This window comes from Siniperca chuatsi, linkage group LG20, assembly GCF_020085105.1.
Source record: "Siniperca chuatsi isolate FFG_IHB_CAS linkage group LG20, ASM2008510v1, whole genome shotgun sequence".
Lineage (NCBI taxonomy): Eukaryota > Metazoa > Chordata > Actinopteri > Centrarchiformes > Sinipercidae > Siniperca > Siniperca chuatsi.
In genome coordinates, this window is record NC_058061.1 from 14142412 (window position 1) to 14164552 (window position 22141).

Here is a 22141-nt window from a genome sequence, read left to right on the forward strand (position 1 = left end):
TATCTTCACTTCTCACAAGGAGATCTTATTATTCTGCTTCTACAGTGAATACTCAGCTTGAAAAGCCTGCTTTGTTCAAGCTGCTCAAGCTTGATTTCTTTGCCTTTGTCTTAGTGGGATTTCTGTATTCTTTTTTTGGGGGGGGGTGATAGACTTTTTTTGCTGTGAAACTTGGCACAATGTGCCTTTTGTAAGTATAAATATAGTTTTAAAGGACAAATAAATGAATATCAGTTGGCATGTGTTAGCAATAAACAATACAATACAAAATGAGAGATGAAAATTCACAAAGGTGATGTAAGATTTCAAGGTGTGTGTTTACATACATCACACACAAGTACAGACTTAATTTTTACAATTTCCCGTTGATGAATGCAAAGCCCATTTATATTTTCCGAAGCAATTTTTTAGCAGTCACTAAATGGTGGAAATATTACAGTCTGCCCTGTGAATTTACACCAGACTCAGACTCACTGTTACTATTTTGTATTAAACATTTAGCAGTGACGTGTTTCAAAGAGATGATGTGCTCATTTTATATTCTTTTCCAGGTTCTTTGAGGATATAGAGCTTCACAAAGAAAAAGATTCCTCAAAATATCGCTTCAAAAAGGATGGAAAGAAACACACGATGATCATCAATGAGGCTACGCTGGATGACATTGGAATGTACCATGCTTGGACGAATGGAGGGCACACCAAAGGAGAGCTGGAGGTGGAAGGTACCACTGCAAAATATTATATTCTTATTCTGTTTTTATTTCATTTTTGAGAGATTGTGGAGTTTATAAAACATTCAAAACTAATAATAATTGTTAATTTGTATATTTTAGATTATTTTGTTAAAATGAAAATACGAATCAAAGATGCTACATTAGTGTACAGACTTCATTTTATATAGATTTACTATATTTAGTCTGGGTTTTCTGTCATTTAAATGCATGCTGTTCAGTGCTGAGGATGCAGCTGAATTTAACTGCTGGCCTAAGGGCTTAATGCTTCTCTTTACAAACAAACTAACAGTTCATGACAGTGGGTGTCAAGATGTTGCCATCATGAACCTTACCCTCGCGCTCCCCCTACCTTCACACACTCTCTGTCCTGCCTGAACTGTTCTCTTGTGGTTTCCAATGTCTTATTCAGAAAAAGAACTGGAGGTGTTGCAGGACATTGCTGATCTGACAGTCAAGGCAACAGAACAGGCGTTGTTCAAATGTGAGGTGTCTGATGAAAAGGTCACAGGAAAGTGGTACAAAGATGGAGTGGAGGTCCTGCCAAGCGAACGCATCAAAATGACTCACATTGGAAGGTACAAGGATATATAAGTAGATTCAAACACATTCTGTGTTTATCTAAATAGTGTCTTTATTTCATGAGGCAGATGTTTTCCATGCATCATATCTTCTCTGTTGCTTGTTGCTTCAGGTTTCATCGGCTGCTTATTGATGATGTGAAGCCAGAGGACGCTGGAGACTATACGTTTGTTCCTGACGGATACGCTCTTTCGCTTTCTGCCAAGCTCAACTTCTTGGGTGAGATAGACGGAATGATTACAAAGGTGTTATTATGGATGCATTAATCATCAGCAGCCTGCATAATATTGTCAATTCTTCTTTCTCTTCTCTCAAAACAGAAATTAAGATCGACTATGTGCCTAGACAAGGTAGGTAGCCTTAAACTACCTTAGTTCATGAATAATTAAAAACTCTTTTTAATCTTGTGTATAGTTCATATCCCAAACCCACTTCCACACACACGCACACACACTCTCTCTTACTCTCTCTCTCTCTCTCTCTTTGTATGTTGTACGTTAACCAGATCCTCCAAAGATCCACCTGGACACCACTGGAAACATGGTGTCCCAAAACACCATCATTGTGGTGGCAGGCAACAAACTCCGTCTGGATGTGGAGATCACAGGAGAGCCAGCACCCACCGTTGTTTGGTCAAAGGGAGATCAAGTATGGACATGACAAGTGAAGGGTCACTATACAGTTTATCACATGGTGCTCACTAAATACATATGTTAATTTTGGATTGCATAACTTGTCATGAGTGTGCACATAGCAAATACAAACATTTATGAGAGACAAGTCATCCAGAAGACATAACTTAGCTACACAACAGCCATCTTGAATATGAAAGGAGGTAATCATTTAAAAAAAAAAATGTCAGTGGTTCATGGTTTTGGAAGGTCAGCAGGCTATTGAGCTAACCTGTTACAGCAGTATAGCCTGTTCTGTGCTCACTATCTCCTCTCCCCCTTTGTCTCCTTCACTGGGCTTCAGTTAAATGCTGCCTCACATATCTTATCTTGCCCCAATGTCACATCAGTATGGTGCTTTAGCTGCTAAGTGACCACTGGTAAGCCCAAATACTGCCAAAGTGTCCCTCTGGTCAACTCAAATGGCCCTGTAATTTGCCCTGAAGCCTCTCTGCCAGGGGTGAAAAGTAACTTAAGTACATTTACTCAAGTACTGTGCTTAAGTACAATTTTGAGGTGCTTGTGCTTTAGTTGAGTATTTCCATTTTTGGCTATTTTATACTTATACTTCACTACATTTCAAGGCAAATCTTATACTATAGCTTAAGTTAATAGTTACTTTCCAGATTCTGATTAATGCTATACAAAATAACATAACAAATAAATTATTGATATAAAGTAAATATAAAATATATATATAAATAAATTAAAATTAGCCCCACATTTACTTGCTGTAATATTAAAGTGATGTACACATTAATGCATCAATCATAATCCATATACATTATTCTGAAATGGGCCATTCTGCAGAATTAGTACTTTTACTTTTGGTACTTTAAGTATATTTTGATGCTAATACTTTTGTACTTTAAATGCAGGAATTTTACTTGTAACAGAGTATTTCTACACTGTAGTATTGCTACTTTTACTTAAGTAAAAGATCTGAGTATTTCTTCCAACACTGCTCTCTGGTTAGCCAGAGTGCTGTTCTGGGGTACCTTTAGGGTGAACATGAACCTTGCTTCTAACGTTGCACATGGTGGCAGTGCATCTTTGTTATTTTCACCCCTCCACGTCACAGAGTCTTTGCACTGTACATCTGTAGTATGTGCATTTAGTGTCATGTTTAACGGCGCACACATTTTGTGAAAATATATGTCGGCCTTTGTCACCCATTGACCATTTAATTAGGGCTGATGGACCCAGATGTTGTTTCCTCAAGATGAAATTGTGGGTTGCATCAAAGTTACCCTTCATGGTGCTTAAACGCTGCAATTTCCTGTTTGTTAGCAAATTATAGACACTGAAGGGCGTATAAGGGTGGAGGCCAGGAAAGACCTTAGCTGCTTCGTCATAGAGGGGGCAGAGAGGGAGGATGAGGGCAACTACACCATCTGTGTTACTAACCCTGCCGGAGAGGACAAGGCTATGCTGTTTGTGAAGATTGTGGGTAAGTGAAGATCTTAGTATAATGTCAGCAGGTGTTTAGTTAACACGGTAGGAACTGATGTGCTGTGATGTGGTTTACAATTCACCAGTTTTCAAAAATTTCATATATCAACTGTAGTTTAAACATTTCTGATGTATTTTAAATTTGTAATCTCATTTTAGATGTGCCTGACCCCCCTGAGCATGTCAAATGCCAATCAGTGGGAGAGGACTGTGCCACCATCACTTGGGAGCCTCCTAAATTTGATGGCGGTGCACCAGTCAAAGGTAAATGATGGATCTTAACCTTTTCATATTTAATGGGCTGGTTATAATGAATATTAATTTAATTTCTAGGGTTTCTGTGTTTATTGTGTACTTAAATTATTATTTTGCCCATGTTTATGCTTTCCGTGTTTTTCCTCCATCAGGTTATCTCATGGAGAGGAAGAAGAAGGGCTCCTCCAGATGGACAAAGCTCAACTTTGATGTATATCAATCGACCACATATGAGGCTAAGAGGATGATTGAAGGTGTTCTGTATGAGATGAGGGTGTTTGCTGTCAACAGCATTGGCTTGTCTCAGCCAAGTCTCAACTCCAAACCCTTCATGCCTATTGGTACGTATCACACCCTATCATTCTCAGCTACTCCCTGTTCCTCCCTGTGCATCACCCATCTTCACTCAGCCCAGTGATTCTCTTGAGTCTTTCTTTCTGTCGTCCTCAGCCCCAACTAGCGAGCCAATGCGTCTGTCAGTACATGATGTGACAGACACCACATGCAGCCTGAAGTGGCTTGCCCCAGAGAGGATTGGAGCTGGGGGCCTGGATGGCTATGTTATTGAATACTGCAAGGAAGGAGGTGATAAAACCAAACCTTTTGTTTACAATATAATAATTTGAACATTTATTGACAATTTAACAACACTCTCAAATTAAAATATAACTTAAGGACATTTATTTAATACCTGAAGTGAATCAGTTTTAAAAATGAGATAATGTCTAAAACAGATACCACACTGTGATTTATTGCATGTAATTCTATTTTATTTTAGGCACTGAGTGGGTAGTGGCCAACCAGGAACTATGTGAGAGGCAAGGATTTGTGGTGCGTGGCCTCCCCGTGGGAGAGAAGATCAACTTTAGGGTGTCAGCAGTAAACATTGCTGGACGCAGTCCTCCTGCTACACTGTCACAGCCCGTCACCATCCGTGAGATCGTTGGTGAGTCAGTCAGTTTTATTTGTGAACAAACGTCAGTCAAAGAGTACTTTTAACATATTTTATGGATTATATATCATATTCAGTCATAACATTTTAGAGTTTTGAGTTTACTTTTTTGTACTTTTGTGGTTTATATAGACAGATGCTTACTATCAGAGTATAATACAGTGTATTTTAATAAGATGTCTTTTCCTGCTTTAGAACTTCCAAAGATCCGCCTGCCTCGCGATCTGAGAACCAAGTACATCAGGAAAGTTGGAGATAAGATCAACCTGACCGTCCCCTTCCAGGTTAGAAACAAGTTCAAGTTCTTTTATTGTCATATACACAACAATTACAGTGAAGCAGTCGTTGGCAATGAAATTCTTAGATCTCAGGCTCCATCCAACTGTGCTCTTACAGATAAAAAATACAAACTAAATCTAATTTGAATCTAAGACATAATATAGTGCAGCAGGTAAAATATCAGAATAAAATATATATAATATAAAAACAATATAAAGTAAAACATAAAATATAATTCTATGGTAAAATGTATAAACTGTAATGTAAACAGGTTGTGCAGTAATGTAGTATGTATATACATAATGAGAACAAGATTGTAGACAGGTATGCATATAAATATATATGTGTGTATATGTATATGTGATGGATAAACAGCTTATAAACAGGTAGTAAAATAATTATATATACTGTGATGTGTACAGGTATAAGCAGGTAGTAATAAATATATATGCAGAGATGTAAACAGGTTTAAACAGTAAGTAACCAATAAGTATAGTACAAGAATGGCAGTAGTATAAAGCAGTGTAAAGTGACATCCATGTATCAATGCGGTGTGAGTAAAGTGTCAAACAAACCTATTTGTTCAATATTTTGCATGAAAGGCTGTATTAACGAGTGCTAAAATATATACTATAATAAATACCAGTGGGAAACTGCAGGAAAAAATAAGGTCAGTGGGCAGCAAAATGTCCATCCTTTGCAAGAAAACCAGAGTGTTTAAAGTTGTTGTAGAGTTTTGTAACTCTGCTGGAGCTTGAAGAACATTTGGGGATTTGTTGGCGCTGTGAGTCACTATAACACATATAGGCATTATATGTTTAAAGGGGAACTCCACCAATTTTACACATCTAACTCTGTTTACAGGAGTTGTGGAGTACTACTGCATATGTGGAAAAGTTGCATAAAGCCTTTTGTTGCTCCAGAGGGAGCTGCATGGGATTTTAATAAAAAACAGTACCTCTAGTTCTGCTGCATCGATTTAGATTTTTTTTTTTTCACTGTCCGTCTATAATGTTATAGGAGTGCTATGCTAAATCAGTGGAGTACTCTTTTAATGAGAGCATTATTGCTAAAGAAAAGGGCCGATTCTCCCGTTCCTGCTCATAATCAGTAGCCTATAACATGCACAGTGGTTATGTTTCTATTTAGGATCGTTTTTTTGCCATGAATCATTTTGGAAGAGTATCTTTCCCCAAAAAAGCGAATCCCTTTTATCCTGAGCAATGGATCATTGTTGTGTCTTATAGGGCAAGCCACGCCCTGTCGCAACATGGTACAAGGATGGTCAACCCCTTGACCCCAAGATGGTCAACGTCCGTAACTCAAACGTGGACACCATCCTCTTCATCCGCTCAGCAGAGAGAGAGCACTCTGGAAAATATGAGTTGGTGCTACAGATCGAGAACATGGAGGACAGAGCCACCATTGACATCAGGATTGTTGGTAAGGTTGTCAGGTCTCTGTAACTGGGGGCATCTATTTGTACTTGTGATAAGTATTAGTGAGAGCTATTCATTTAAGAAGTAATTCATTTGATGAAAAACACACCTTGGACAATCTGAAATATATCACAGTTTAACAACGGAAGTTTACTGAGCATCTGACACTGACGTTTAATTTATTCAGAAAAGCCTGGACCTCCTGTGAACGTGAAAGTGATAGACGTCTGGGGCTTCAATGCAGCACTGGAGTGGGAGCCCCCCAAAGATGATGGCAATTGTGAAGTTACTGGATACACCATCCAGAAGGCAGACATGAAGACTAAGGTGAGAGAGAGAGAGAAGGGGTAGCGTTTCAAACCTAGATAATCCCTACATTAAAAATGTCCTGTAATAATATTGCTTATTACCTCCAGCCAGTGTTTGATGCAGAAATTTGGCTTATTCTATATGCTCAATTTCTGATCTTGTAATTTTTACTTTTTTCTCTCTCCAGGAATGGTTCACTGTTTATGAACACAACAGACGGACCAACTGTACAGCTTCAGATCTGATCATGGGCAACGAATACATGTTCCGCGTCTACAGTGAAAACCTTTGCGGCCTGAGCGAGGAGCCGCGCCAGAGCAAGAACACGGCTGTCATTGCCAAGACAGGTGTGTGTGTGTGCACGTGTGTATGTACAGTACAGTATATGTGTGTGTGCGTGTGTGTGTGTGTGTTTAGTGTGAATTGAATTTTACACTAGCGTTGGAGATGTCAGATAAAATGTGCCACTGCTCTGATTTATGGGGGTTGACTAAGTTTGCCTGCCCTCCCACCCTTCTCCATAGGCCTGGAGTGCAAACAAAACCCCTACAAGGAGATAGACGTGTCCTGTGTGCCCAAGTTTACGCAGCCCCTGGTTGACAGATCTGTAGTGGCCGGTTACAGCACTGCCATCAGCTGTGCCGTCAAAGGCTTCCCCAGGGTAAACATGCATGTTAAAGTAACCAGTGGAGCATGATTCACTGGAGGAGGCTGACAGTGTCGGCTGTCATAAGCAAATGAGTCAAAAAGTCTTACGTTCGCTGTAAGTGGGACTTGTATGCAGATCTACAGCAGTAGCCTTTCTTATTAGGACAAAACATTGCATAAAAATAAATCTACTTTATCTAATCTAAGAATCTAAGATTTATTGCGCCTGATTATTTATCATTTTTTACTCTACCACATCGTAGCCTAAGATTATCTGGATGAAGAACAAGATGATCATCGGTGAGGATCCCAAGTACTTGATGCAGAACAACCAGGGAGTGCTGACCCTCAACATTCGCAAGCCAAGCACCTTTGACGGAGGCAAATACTCCTGCATGGCTGTCAATGACCTGGGCAAGGACGAAGTGGAGTGCAAGCTGGACGTCCGAGGTAAGAACAGAGGGGAGAAGAGGGCTGCAAGGTGGGAGACAGGTGGGAGGGGAGGGATGATGGGGGAGGAGGAGCCTTGGTGATTTGAGTGCAAAATGAGTCTCTTTTGTTGTGTGGAATACAGACTATTATAAGGTGGTTAGTTCTGATTATGTGATACACAATATGTGTTTACAATGACAACTGCACAGGATTGTTTGAATGTGGATATGAATAACGTACCTTGGTTCTTTCCAAAATATATTACAACACAATACATGCCATTATATTTTGGCTTATTTCAACTAACCCTAATGGTAATCATGTGTCCTGTTATCCCACAGTTGCCACAGACCCGGACAAGAAGTGAGAAACCGAACAGCAAGCAATGTGAAATGATATGAACCAAACAGTGAATGTCAGTATGATAGAGCGCACACAATCAAGAGTGAATCAAATAAAATGTAGTCATACCTGCTACAAATAAATGTGTATTTTGAATATGTTTTATTTCTCTGTTAAAATACTTTTCAAAACTCTTCATGTACATGCTGTATATTCTTTTAGTCACACAAACATAATTCATAGAAGAAGAGCTCACAAACCCCTCCACACACCCAATCAGGATCTAAAATATTAAAATACATGGCACATTATTATTAGAGCTGTTTCCACAGCTGAGAAGCACCTCTCTGTATTTTGGCACATGTGTGACGGTTGTCTGCACTACACCTCCCTGGAGTAGTGTGCTCTCCTCCTATGGATTGCCATTCCTATGCTGAACAACAGTGCCACTGCCAGGAGACCCACAGCCACTGCAAGAGCTGTTATGACACCTGTGGGAGACAACAATCCTGCTTAGGTACACGTGGATGTGGAACATTTAGAAGATTTCCAAAAGCCTTAATATTTTTAAATCAGACACTCTGCCCGACACCGGTCCCCGAAGTGAATACAGGAATAAACATATTGAAGTGAAACCTTAACGATGCCAAAATATTTGTTGAAATAGAAGCAAATGGAAGTCAGTGCAAGCACAAGGATATAAAACATCTACTTCACCTGTGCTTGACCATCTTGTCCTAAACCCGCACTCAACCTCCCAGTCCTCTGCCACCATGTCCTGCACCAGCTCGGTGAACATGGGCAAAGGGCATGGGTTCAACCCGTTGCATCCTGGCACTGGGTTGGGGTAGGGTTCGCTCCTGGAGTCATTGCGGTAATACAGCTCCAGAGAATAGGAACTGGGGATTTATTAGGATTAACACAATGAGATGACACACAGTTGTGGTAAGTGTTATGTAAATGGATTTGTATCATGTGCTAATTTGGCCACTGCAGTCCTGGATGGATGCCAGATTCCCATCGAATTGAAAAGGAAAACAGAAATGTACTTGAAAGGTTTGGTGCGGCTAAACAGTGGAATGCAATTACTCAAAATATGGTGTATTTTGGCCATCTGACCTAGACAATTAAATATTCAAAGACAAGAGCGCAAGAAGTAATGTTGGCAGGACGTCATTACCCATCATACTCCTGGTAGAACTCAAAGAGTTGACAGGCCGCGTAAGGAGGAAGAAGGCCGTTGTAAACGTCCAGAGCCGCCTGGAGGGTGATGAGTGTAGAGTCATGCTGAAATGAGAAACAAACATCACACCAATAATACACAAGGAAGTGAGGACATACAGCATGTGAAACAGCAGTTGGCACAATAGATTATAAATGTGTGTATGTGCCCAAACATTGAACTTACAGCTGAGTACATAATGAATTTGAGAGTGCTGCCTTGCTCTATGGCCCTGGAGAAATTCCTCAGGATAGCATTCAGTAAGACCCCTGGTGAATTAACACATCAACAGTGCAAATGAAATTTTCCCAGACACCAACACAATCCTTTTGACCTTATTGAGCATCATTTCTTAGCGCCATAATCATCTTTGTCCCATTAGCTCATATGTGCTAATACGCTTTCGTGAAACCCGACCCAGCACTTTACACTGTCTGTGGCATAAACAAAGCCGCTGCCAGCAGTCACAACACTGAGCTTTTTTACTCTAATGACATTTTTTCTCAGAACAGTGCTTTAAATTAATTGCTCCTAATGTGAATCCTCACCTCCCGAGAGCCTGGCCTTCTCTTTTCGCTTGTGACTGAGGATGCTGTACATGACCTCAAATGATGCTACTCTCTTCAGGGTGTCCAGAACATCTTGGGTGGCCCAGCGTGGGAGAGTCAAGTTATGGATCCTCTGCATAAGCAAATAACATTCATTACCCTGCATCACGCTAATAATCACATTACACAGCACATGAATCGCAACAAATGGGGTTTAAATGGCTGTATTTCATCGATTCTATTATCCTGGCTATTTTTAGCACCGGTCTGAAGATAACACATGCTCATTTTGCAAGTGTGAATGAGCGTATTGAACCTGGCCTAGAATCCATCCATCTCATAATGCTTTAATTATCATTTCAATATGTTGTCCTATTCATGTTTTACTGTATGTATAAAAATGATTTCCCTAATGCTCCAGCCCCCTCCCCATCTCTCTGCATATGTGTTGAAGAAAACAGATCCCTTCTCTTTTCCCTTTTCCTGTTTGACGCACTGCTCTGCAGCTGGTGTTTGTATCAGTAATTGCAGCATTTGTAAACTGCAGAATACAGGTAGTATACAAGCTTTATTGTGTTTATGTGTGTGTCTATATGCTTGCTGTGAAATATCAAGTATACCTGACAGGTAAGAGTGTCATAGACCCTCCATATTTTTTTGCCAACCAGTTTGGAGATGGGGTATCCAGTGTGGTTGGAAAGTCCCTCCACAAAGTACTGCAAAGAAAAGAGTTATCAGTACAATTATCCAAAAATATTCCATTACAAGTAAAGGATTCAAAATCCTACTTAAGTAAAAGAACAGAAGTATTATCACCTATTCTAAGGGTCACAACATAAAGCTGGTGTATCGTGAGATGATTAATGGGGTAGTGAAGAAGAACAAGTTCTGCAACAAAGATTTGTATTCATATTTTAAACTATAATTTTAAATGTTGGATACTTTTACCTCTTTAAGCCATTTAAATGAGGTGAGGTGATGATGTTCAAAGAAAAATATGACTTAAATTACCATTTTTATGAGTAACCGTTTTTTGGTTGTTCTTGTAGATGCACTGATAACATGACTCCATATTTGTTTCAGCGTTTAAGAACTCAAAATTGCAGACATTAGTTGCAATTATTAGTTGATTCGGTCATTGTTTGTAAGTTCAGTCTTTGGTCAGACAACATAGTAAAAAATGGCACCATTTTGGTTCTTGTATCCAACTTGCAGGTACTGTGCCTCCAGCAGAGGGTGTTAAAATTCAATGCAGGATCTCAAACACCAGCGGCTGAACATGGGACCTCAGTTTAATTAAAACATTTTCATTGTAATTCTAAATCTAATTCAATCCAACCATTAATTAGCATCTCTGAGAATGTGAGAGAAATTGCACTGTGCAGCTTTTTCTAGGCACTGGAGTCACCGTACCTGAGAAAATCACTGAGAGGACATGATGTCTACAGCATAATTAACACGTCCACTGGAGGTGCTGATAATGTTGGCACCAGCAACTGTGAAGTATATATTTCACTGTTTTACCCGAAATGTGCATTTCACAGTGTTTGTTAATTTACAAATCAAGGCATGGAAAAGCAGAAAAGAAGCAGCTGAGGCGAGAAAAAGAGGGAAAAGTATTATTCACAGCAATTGTGATTATATAATTCTAATGATGAAAAAACAACAGAGTTACAAACAAGTTTTTAGTTGTTAACAGGCACGTGACTCATGGAAAAATGATGTTGAACACAAACTGAGCTGTGAGCAGAACGTGAACAGATGTGGAGGATGAGTTACAGTACAATGTTTTTAGAGGACTGTCTTCTTCTGTGGTTTGTCTCACCTGGTGAGCCCTGAGGAACCTCTGGTAGGGCTCACTCTCAAAGGTCTCCGTCATCAGCGCTCTGAACCTTGGACAGTCTTTGCTTGGAGACTTCAACAGCTTGAGAAATCGAAAACAACAGCACAACATCAGTGTAAATAATTCACATTTACTGCAGGTACTGCAAGTCTTCTGGGCACAATTACATGTTCATTTCACACTTTAAAACAGTAGGTTCACAGGTTCACAGCTGAGGTGAACAGACAGCAAGATGGAGCTGCAGAGAGAGACTCAAATTAACGTGTACAAGTCTCTATTCAGCTGTGTATGGCTGCTGTGTGAAAGGAAATATTTATGTGGCTCAGCAACCCACCTTGTCCTGGGCCCTGGGGACGGTGTGCACTGGAATAGGCCGCCACAGTAACTGGGGCATGATGGGAGGCGGGCGTCTGGTTGGGGGGAACATCCCAGCGAGGCAGGCCTGGGCACTCATCAGAGTGCGGTCATAGTCAGTGCTCCGCACATATAACTGTTGGAAACATGGAGGAAACGTGCATATGCTGGTGCTAGGCATGTCACTAATACCACTGTCTACTTTGTTCTTCCACTCAGGCTTAGTTTGCTTTTTACAGAAAGTGGAGATGCACTTGGAAACTCAAAAGGATTGCATTTTCATTTGCAAAGGGGAAATGCACATACTTCTGTTTCTATTTTTATCTAATAAAGATGCAAAATTAATGCACCCGGCAAAGCAGCAGTGTATCATGAGTGAGCTGTATTTATCCCAAGTCAACTGAGGTATTCCCTTTACAAAGAGGAGGAGAGTCAGAAGAGATCGAAATGGATGAGAGAGGGAGGGGGAAAAAGATCCTTCTTACTGTGATCTCTTCTGACATCAGCCTTCGCTTGTCTATATCTCTCTGTCACCCTGTGTCAGGTTTTTGCACACAGTAAATCACGCTGATAAGGTTGGATGTTTCTGTGATGCCGGGAATGCTTCTTTTTTCCCCCCCTTTTGTCAAATTAAAACAGACATGGCAGAGCAGGGAAAGGTACGATACAAGTTGACTGAGACTTGGTGACAAATCGCCAATGGCAGGTACTGAGATTAGTTGTTATTTTTGTGGTAATTGCATGTTATTTGAGCGTGGGGAGGAGAGGACAGAACGCAAGGATGGAAAGAGAGGGGGGAGTGGGTAATAGAGAGCGAGAGAAAAAAGGAAGACAGTGAGTGTAAAGAAAACAGAGGCAGGAATAGGAAATCATATCTTCATGACGACAGTATGCTGAGCATGCAGCCCGGGGGCACACTGAACCAACATGCATTCTGTCAACTATACTGTACATGTATTGCCCCTTGGCTCGAGATTACCCTACATGTTACAGCATATTACAAGGCCATGGCAGTGATATCACCAATGAGTCATGCTCATTAACTTGTATGTGTGTGTATGTTGTTACAGCCATTACAGATGGTGGCTGACCACACATAAACTTGATTTTTGACATGTTAGAGCCAGGGCACATGTGACAACAGCATCACTGAAGCATACAGGCTCACAGGGGATGTTAGCTAACCAAGGCCAGGGAAAAAAACAGAAGTTCACACATAAATATATGCATGCACAAATGCACATACCTCTTTGTTGTTGTAGTCTTCACTGAGAAAGTTTCCATAACGCCTCCTTAGAAACCTGCCCAGCTCAAACTGTTGTTTCATGCCCAGCTGAAAGGAAAATTGCCAGTACTGTTAATTTTTGTCAAATCTGACCTTTTGCTGAAGATTTGGCAGATTTACGGTCAAATTCAACTTATTAACATAAAACAACAAATGTCACCATTTCTGTAGGGCGTCCTAGAGCCAGAAATAATCACTGTCAACTGGCTAATTGCCTGAGAGCAGAACAACGTCACAGTAGGAAGGAATTTTATTAAAAGTCTGCAACAAGCTTTTCTTCCATCTCAAGACTTCATTTTATTAGAAATTAATTTTATGTTGTACATATCATAACTGAAATATACTGTAATGTTTGACACCACATTAAAGCTTCTGCCCCCAGGCCTATATGGAGATACAAAAGGTGCTTAGATTTATGTCTTCATTGTACTTACTCTGTAAATCCTCCTCTGTAAGTGAATATCTTGTCGAATATTATATGTAAGTTAGTATATAAGTTTTATTTTTATTTTGCATTTTTTAGACTATGGACTAGTAAATTCAGTGGGTCACCCCACTTCATGCTGGGATAGGCTCCAGTACGGTGGCCCTGTGCTGCAAAACACAACAACACTGGACAAAGCACAATAACAAAATAGAAAACACAACAACATTTCACAAAATACAACAACAATACAGAATACACAATAATATTTCAAAAAACACAACAACAAAACTTTTTTTTAATGACATGTTTTCTGTTTTTTGTTGTGTTTTCTAATTTGTGAATGTGTTTTCTGAAATATTGTTGTGCTTTTGGCTTTGTTGTTGTGTTTTCTGTAATGTTTTGTTTTGCACCTCAGGACCACCACACTTCAGCCACCTATGACGCTGTGCAGGATAAGTGACTATATGAAAATGGATAGATAGATGGCTTTTATACACCATATACACCTAAAAGCTCCAAATATTTGCTTGTTTTGTTTGCCAAATCCTACTTGACAAAATAATAACGATGACACATCCACACAGAGTAACACCCAGTACCTCAGTCAGCTGTCCGAAGCCTTGAGCCCACACTTCCTCCCCATGAGGATCCCTGGGATACGACTCAATAGGCGATCGATCACCGTGTCGGAACACCTTAAAAGTCATAACAGATTATGTCACATGGATTCAGATGTGCCAGCCATCACACTGTGTACTTGAGGGGAAAATCTACCCTGAGACAGAAGTCATAAATAGAAACCTGTGATCTTGGACAGTTCTATCTGGATTTGAGACACAGGCGAGTCATTTTGATGATGCCATCAAGACACAAATGCTGGAGCTGCTACGTTAGTATTATTAACCTGAGGACTCACTTTCTGAGCAGTGAAATGACACACAGGTTGATTAAACTGGATTATGGACATGATTCACTCCTGTAAAACCTCAAGAAAAAGCAAACCACAAAGTGAAGTCAACAAAGTTGTGGTTTGCTTTTGGAGATAATTCTTATTTTCTTTTTTGATGCAAAACACCTTCCTAGGATTGAACAGGAACTGAACTAAGACAAACTAAACTTGATTCAACTAAAATAGAACAAAATAGTTAAATTCAAACACATTTACGAATTTCTAACAAATAATTATGCATATTCAATTAAAGATAAAATAAAATTAAATTAACACAGGTAACAAAGATACTGATGAGGCAGTTAACAATAGAAATAAATGACTAGATAGCAAGTAAACCTAACCCTTACTTTAGCTAAAATGGTAAACTGCAGTATAGATTAAATTGTAAACTGCCAATGTAACAGACAACAGACATATTATTATACACTGTCATTTGCAAGTGACAAAACACACTTGTGAAATACATGAGGTCACAGTTAAGGTACATAAAAGAGATTCATAAATTCACAAAACATCATCACATCATAGGAAAAACATGTGTGATTTTCACTTAAATCCTTCAAAAGTCTTTTTCATTCTATCATGGAACTGTGGGGTAAAAGAAAGATATGCAAAGAGGTTTATGAACAAAGCAGCAGTGTCTGGGAGAGATATGCTTGACACTGTTGGAGTTTAGGCTCAATGTAATCCTTTGTGACATAAATGTGTTAACAATAATGCTCACTGAGCAGAAAAACACAGTGTAATCAGCAACAATGCACAGTAATGTCACTCTTATGTGATCTAAAGTGGCTTCCAAATGATGTTAAAATTCTAGCATTCAACAAATGAATCTTGTCAGTAATGTACAAACATCTTGCATGTGATTACACTGTTGTAAAACAGCTTAATGTGAAATCGCAATATGTTCACATGGTATCATTATTAATTATAGACTTACAACTACGACAAACTTCAGCACCCGACATTCAGTCAAACAGATGCAACAGAGAAGGAATAAACAGCCCAAACTTTTCTGGAACTTCCTCATCTTTTTGACTTGTCGATCTCTACCTCTTTCACAGAGTTCCCCTGCTTACATAAGGGGAAAAAATGTAAAAAGCAATTAGAAAAAGAATATGATGAATACATTTTAGTCATGCAAAGGTTGTGCAAAATGTGTCTTTTAGATCACTCATAAAACATAGAAAATACTGTATGTATGTTTGGTCATCTATTTATAAAATACTGTAGTGCAGTATTGATCTCAACTTGATTTAAACATTCAATAAGAATATATGGATGCAATGTCATATACAATGGAGTACGTGTACAACAAAATGCCTTGTCAAAAAAGATTTAGCAGATCAAGTAAATGAACATATGCACTTACCTCAGCATACTTGTTCACACATTTTGCTGTTTTAGTCAAATGAGTTGCAGACAGAAGCAAACTGCTGTGCATCCCAAATCTTCAGTCATACCCAGATTGACATTAAGTGCATGTTCCAGTAAAGGAGGGAGTGCTTTTATAGCCCTCCTACCTGACCTCATGTCTCTCTCTCTCTCCAGGGATTTCTGGTCCCAATCTACTTCAACGTCGACTGGAGTCCAAATCACTGTCTCTGACAATTCCCCCGCTGTGGTGTGACAAGAAACGCCCCCCCCCCTTCCCACGCAGACATATTTGAGTCAGCTTTTGAACTATATGTTTGGCCCCTCAATGTGGATAACTCCACTTTAAAGTCATATATTCTTAAGGACACTCTTTAGAATAACAATATGACAAAGAAATAGGCAAAATTAAGATGCACCCACCTGGCATCTCTAATTGTACTCCTTCGTGCATAAACACACACATACACACTTACACACTGGCCCAGGGTCACAAACACTCATTATAACTTGCTATGTCATCCGCTGTGGGTTTGGCCCTAAAATTACAGGGCCTGGAGTGTTTTCCCTGACTCGACACACATGTAAGTATCTGTTAGTATCAAAGCAGCTTTATGGGATACAATGGGATTAGTGACTGATTAGAGCTATACAGCGTTAACATCATATTTGATAAGTGTAAGATAGGCTCTACTGTACTAAGTAATACACAGTACAGTATTCACAGAGGTGGCTTGTTAGTGTAACATAAATGTTCTAATCTTTAGAGTAAGACTTAACTGACACTGATCTGAAATAAAAGAGCACACACCATTGCACTGGGTGACATGTTCCTTTATTACAATAAATATGGGCACTGTAGTTTATTTTTACCCTAACCCTAACCTCCAATAACAAAAATATAGAATATCAGCAGCCTTATACTTTAAGCAGAAGTACAGTACTGTACAGTATTAACAAACTGTCTGCTTTTGAAACATACTCATGCATTCACGTTCAGCACATGTTATTTGGAACCAACTCCAAATACTCTATATGGTGTTCAGTATAAAATGTAGTGGAATAATAAAATACACTGGCTTTGAAAAACCATACATCTGTACAAATGAGTCAGTGAGTCCACCTGCACTGAACCACAGAACACATATACATGAGGCCAAGAGACGCACACTCATACTGTACACACACACACACCAACATTTGCACATTTGCTGCGGAAAACACTACAGTTGATACGCACCAGTTCATTGAAGGGTCACTAAACACAAGCATGTACAGACTCACAACTCTCTTTCTCTCTCTATCTCTCTCTGTCACTCACACAAACATAAAACACACACACACACGCCATCCTTTTTCCTCCTCCCTCTCCCCCAAGTGGCTGTAGTGTTTTTGTCTTTGTTGAAATAATTGCAGTGATTTTCAAGACCATTGTCATGGCAACGCAGAGGTTGATGCATGTTGACAGAATCTGTTGCAGGGCGACCGAGAGACTGAAAATGGGAGATAAGAGGTGGGAGGAGAAGTGATGCGCGTGTTTGTGTGTGTGTATGTATGTGTGTATGTGAAAGTGATGATAGTGATGGCGGGGGGAAGGGTTTTCATGTGCTTCACTCCATATGATGAATGGAGATGAGCAGTATGGGACATCTCAGCCTGATAGAACGAGGCCCAAGATCAGGAATGAACAGTTATGGGTGTATTGTGAGCAGAGGAGAGAGAGAGAGAGAGAGAGAGAGAGAGAGAGAGAGAGAGAGAGAGAGAGAGAGAGAGAGAGAGGAAAGCGGGGTGCTATTTTAGTCCGGGTGTTGTCATGGAAACTGCAGCCTCACTACAAATGGAGACATCCAGAACACATGGATCGTCAAACAAATGGCGTGCGTAGGGCCCAGCGTGAAGCTACGCCATGGCTGTGCGACACTGTGCCGTCTAGGTCGAACCCACCCCCACCCACACTGGCACCCATCCCTCCAGTCAGATAACAGTGGCGTCTTCTTCATCACAGAGACTGAATATCAATGGGAGGGTAGCTTTTAGGGAGTGGAGGAGGGGGACGAACGCTTGGAGTCAGGGGCTAAGTGACAGGCAATGGTGTCCATTCAGGCAGCGAGTCACAGCCACTTGCTCTCTGTCTTTTAATTAACAGTCTTTTCCACACTTCCTTCCCTCCTCTCCTCTCCTCTTGTCTCTTCTTCTGTCTACCCCTTCACTCTCTGTCTGTCTCCCATCCTCGCTCTCTCTCTCTCTCTCCCCCTCTCTCCCGCGCTCTGAAGGACGGAGGTATTCCCACATTTCTCCGTTGCTATAGCAACACTGCAGCAAGAACAGGAAAGAGAGGACGCAGGCAGGGAGGAGGAGGAGGGGAGGATGGAGACATGGTGGTGGTGGTGAGGAGGTGGGCTTAGGAAGGGAGGGGGAGGGGTGTGGAAGCGGCCTAAGATGAGGGGATGTGTGAACAATGCTAATGCTAATGATAGAGCAACCAAGTGTTGGTGAATTCCCCTCTCGTCGCATCATGCTGGGCGCAGACTCACATTTCACATCAACATTTGCATAATTGCCAGTGGGAATCTATGTGCTCTGTATGTTGCTATGGTTATTGACGTCTTCCACAAAATGATACAGGAGAACTGTCTCCCCTCAGCCATTTGATTCTTTTCTTCCCCCTCTGTGACATTGAGTGTCGTTTTTTGAGCATCATTTAGAAATAAAACAGATCAGACTCCTATCTTGTGTATCTCTATATAGTGGGCCGTTTGGGGCTGAACTGGTATGTGCTTATTTTCCAATGATTCAATCAGCGCAAACCAATGCAGGTCAAATGACCCACCAGACAAGAAGATGTATCTATGTGGAATACGCACAGAAGCCATGGGAAGACCAGAGCTCTTTCATATCGATGTCATCATCCCATTCAATCAGAACAGAACGCAATCTCATTATCGCTGCATATATATCGTAATGAGTTAGAACAAAGCGGTGTTGTATCAATTTCCCAACATATAAAAATATGTAGCGAGCAGCGAAGCTCATGTGGCCTGCTGAGGAGATGAGTGCCCACATCCTCTTCTTACCTCAATACACATGTTTGTCTGGTTGACATCCTGTACAAAACTCAATAGATACATATCAGACCAGACTGAAATTAATATTTCTTTTGTACATGCCACATACATGTTTGAATGCTTAAGCCGTTTGGCACTTGGTGTAGTCTGCTGCATGTCAACTGTGTCTCTGTCGTCTCCTCTCAATCAATAACTCATCTCTTGACGTCAATATTGTTATCCCCCATGGGACAAAAATGTCCTTCTTTAGGACAAAAGGAGAATAAGCAAGATGGGAGGAAGGGGAAGTGAGATATAGAAAGATGAGTTTGTTCTGCCTTCATATGTCATTGTGTTATCCATGCAAGGAATCTCCATACCTTTCCTTTTTCTTGGTCCATGTCCACTGAAATACCACACACTGTTCTCTTCCCGGGTAAAGCCAAAACAATGTTGACGGACAGAGTGACAGGGCAGTTTTTTTCAATAATTTTGTCACATACCTATAAAGGAAAATATGAGTAAGGTTGATATATATAACAACAGGAAATCCACCTTTTTGCTTTTTGTTGTTGGCAAGAATTTTCCTCTGAATTCAGCCCTAAGCACTCATGTTATACTTAATTAAACAGAAGGTCAGTTTCACACAGAAAAAACTTATTTTAATGCCACTAAACCTGAAATTTACAATTGAAGCATTATCCTATTGACTGTAAAAGTTTAACATTTTAGGAAATACATTTTTGCTTTCTTGTTGAGAGTTAGATGAGAAGATCGATACCTCATATCTGTACAGTAAATATCAAGCTACAGTCAGCAGCTGATTAGCTTAGCTTAGCATAAAAACTAACAGTACCTCTAAAGCTTGTTTAATCCGTGCAAAAACTGAAATGTAAAAATAACAGGACATGGTTTTAATGCTAGCTGTTTCCTCCTGTTTCAAGTCCTTGTGCTAAGCTAAGCTAATCAGTTGCTGGCTGTAGCTTCATATTTACTGTACAGCCATGAGAGGGGTATCAATCTTCTCATCCAACTCTCCACAAGAAAGCAAATTACTATATTTCCCAAAACGATTAACTATTCCTTTAACAATTAGTGCCAGAGCTGAATATGTGAATATTACTGAAGCTTCAGGGTAATAAAAGTAACTACATAATTCAGAGTGCCATAAATAGCAGAAATTGTCACAACATTAACCAAGCAAAGTAAAAACATTACCCCCATCTGCAGTTATGGCAAATCAATACTCAAGTGTAATCATTTAATAACAACATCAGCGCAGTGCCTGAAGAGTGTATTTGTGTGTGGGAGTGCATGCACTGGGGAACAATTTGCTACATACCTTCCTCCAGTAATTACACGGGTAGTGTCTGTTTATAATGTATGCTGGAAACAAAATCTTCATAGGAAAGTAATTACTTGAAATCTCATCTTCCACCATAGGCCTACAGTGTAACTAGCATTATTGGTGAGATATTTATGGACAAACTCCTTTCTTTTTTGTTATTAACGGTAGCATGTAAAATGTTTAGAAAGCATTATAAAGTAGCCCATTGTGCTCAGTACCCAGTATTTGAGATTTTCAGTATTCAACATCAAGAGAGATATTTTTGTCTCTGACCCATTACAGCAAATTAGAGTCTGTGAAACATTCAGACTAATTTCACCAAAATTTGCAGCACCTTTAACATTTCAAATTAACTTTAAGGGCAAAAATGTAATTTCTTATGTCATATTAACATGTACATAAATACACACATGAATAAATAAAACTTTTAGATCTTACAGTATTTGGGAATGAGAACATTTTTTTTCATGCCATGGGAAAACCTGACCTAAGCAGAAGAATTGTCTCAGATTGCAAGGGCGTCTGAGTGCTTGCGAGGTACACTAGATGTATGTCTACCAATATAGCCTCCCTATAGTATGTTTGTGTATGCGCTCTCTCTGGATTATTAATTGAGACCTTTGGGTGAGGAAGGAAACAATATTCCCAAGTCAAAAGATCTGCTACATGGCTCTTAATTATACTGGGCGAAGCGAGGGAATCTAAATATAAACTGAGACAAAAGCAAAGTATGTTCAGTACAGTATGAGAAAGCCCTCTGAGAACAGCAGTAGTAAGCTTATAATTCACCAACATAGTTTCATGTAATAGCAGATTTTAAAAAGGCTTCTGGTTTCCTTTTATCTTACATGAATTAAGTCCAACTGGGTCACTGTCATCTTTTCTTCATACTTTTCATAATACTTCGGATTCTCAGTCCAAGCTAAGCCTGCTAACAGTTCTGTGTAGTCCGTTCTCATATAAACAATGCCTAAATAGGCCACAGAATCTATACTTAGTTTTTTTGCAATGACTGCAGCCCACACAGCCGTATCGAACACACTATGCTCGTGTTAGACACATGTGTTTTTTGCAGCCTTCAAAGTGTGAAGAAATAAAAGGTTTTCACATTTTCATGGTTCCTCGATCAGCGGAGATGCAGCCCACAGACTCTGACACCTCTGCTTCATAGTGGAGTTTATGTTGTGTCAGGTTCCCCACAGACTCTGCAGTCTGTCTGTGGGCCAGGGGAGCTGGGGAATCCCTAGAGAAACACACAGCTGGGAGGTTATTGAATTTGAAGGAAAAAGGCAGCACAGGGAAAAGGAGAGGATAGTGCAAGCACAGTGGCTTTCTAGAAAATGACCCCACCATACGTGTGCAAAGGGAGACATCAATATACTGTACAGGGAGAATGTAATCAGAAACCAAGTTTTCCTCTTTTCTTTTTAATACACTAAATAGTTTGGAACAGGAAATTCATACCTCCTGTGGATATGGTTACTTTATGCTGCAAGGGCTATAAGTGGCCTTTTTCAATTTTAAAAATTACCCTACTCCATCACATTATATTCATGCCAAGATCACAGAATGCTCTAAATATATTTGCATTTGAGCATTTGTCTTTCATCTTTAGTGCATATTATTGATTAAAATATTATTTTCTGCTGCATA

The 22141-nt window shown here is 39.9% G+C and overlaps 2 protein-coding genes across 12 annotated transcripts in view; one reads left to right on the forward strand and one right to left on the reverse strand.

The window, feature by feature from the left end:
• mybpc2b (myosin binding protein Cb) overlaps positions 1 to 8251 on the forward strand; it is a 23356-nt gene extending 15105 nt beyond the window's left edge. For all 10 annotated transcript variants that reach the window (XM_044178858.1, XM_044178859.1, XM_044178861.1 and 7 more), the window contains 17 exons: positions 552 to 721; positions 1143 to 1308; positions 1425 to 1531; positions 1633 to 1662; positions 1818 to 1960; positions 3274 to 3433; positions 3595 to 3699; positions 3843 to 4031; positions 4141 to 4275; positions 4469 to 4636; positions 4838 to 4926; positions 6169 to 6364; positions 6548 to 6687; positions 6857 to 7016; positions 7194 to 7330; positions 7581 to 7767; positions 8091 to 8251. In XM_044178858.1, coding sequence (XP_044034793.1) covers positions 552 to 721; positions 1143 to 1308; positions 1425 to 1531; positions 1633 to 1662; positions 1818 to 1960; positions 3274 to 3433; positions 3595 to 3699; positions 3843 to 4031; positions 4141 to 4275; positions 4469 to 4636; positions 4838 to 4926; positions 6169 to 6364; positions 6548 to 6687; positions 6857 to 7016; positions 7194 to 7330; positions 7581 to 7767; positions 8091 to 8116 — 2308 coding nt within the window. In that variant the 3' untranslated portion in view covers positions 8117 to 8251. The remainder of the gene's footprint in view (positions 1 to 551; positions 722 to 1142; positions 1309 to 1424; positions 1532 to 1632; positions 1663 to 1817; positions 1961 to 3273; positions 3434 to 3594; positions 3700 to 3842; positions 4032 to 4140; positions 4276 to 4468; positions 4637 to 4837; positions 4927 to 6168; positions 6365 to 6547; positions 6688 to 6856; positions 7017 to 7193; positions 7331 to 7580; positions 7768 to 8090) is intronic.
• On the reverse strand, positions 8237 to 16303 carry LOC122867716 (testicular acid phosphatase homolog). Of its 2 annotated transcripts, none has more exons than XM_044178870.1 (12): positions 16095 to 16303; positions 15663 to 15793; positions 14370 to 14465; positions 13305 to 13391; positions 12039 to 12194; positions 11687 to 11785; positions 10482 to 10577; positions 9862 to 9994; positions 9500 to 9582; positions 9272 to 9378; positions 8809 to 8990; positions 8237 to 8582 (listed from the first exon to the last, which is right to left on the reverse strand). In XM_044178870.1, the coding sequence occupies exons 2-12, from the start codon at positions 15750 to 15752 to the stop codon at positions 8473 to 8475; spliced, it is 1239 nt and encodes a 412-aa protein (XP_044034805.1). In that variant the 5' UTR covers positions 15753 to 15793; positions 16095 to 16303; the 3' UTR covers positions 8237 to 8472. The 2 variants fall into 2 exon arrangements, with proteins under 2 accessions (XP_044034805.1, XP_044034804.1); XM_044178869.1 differs by having other exon boundaries at positions 15663 to 15796.
• Positions 16304 to 22141: the final 5838 nt, after the last annotated feature.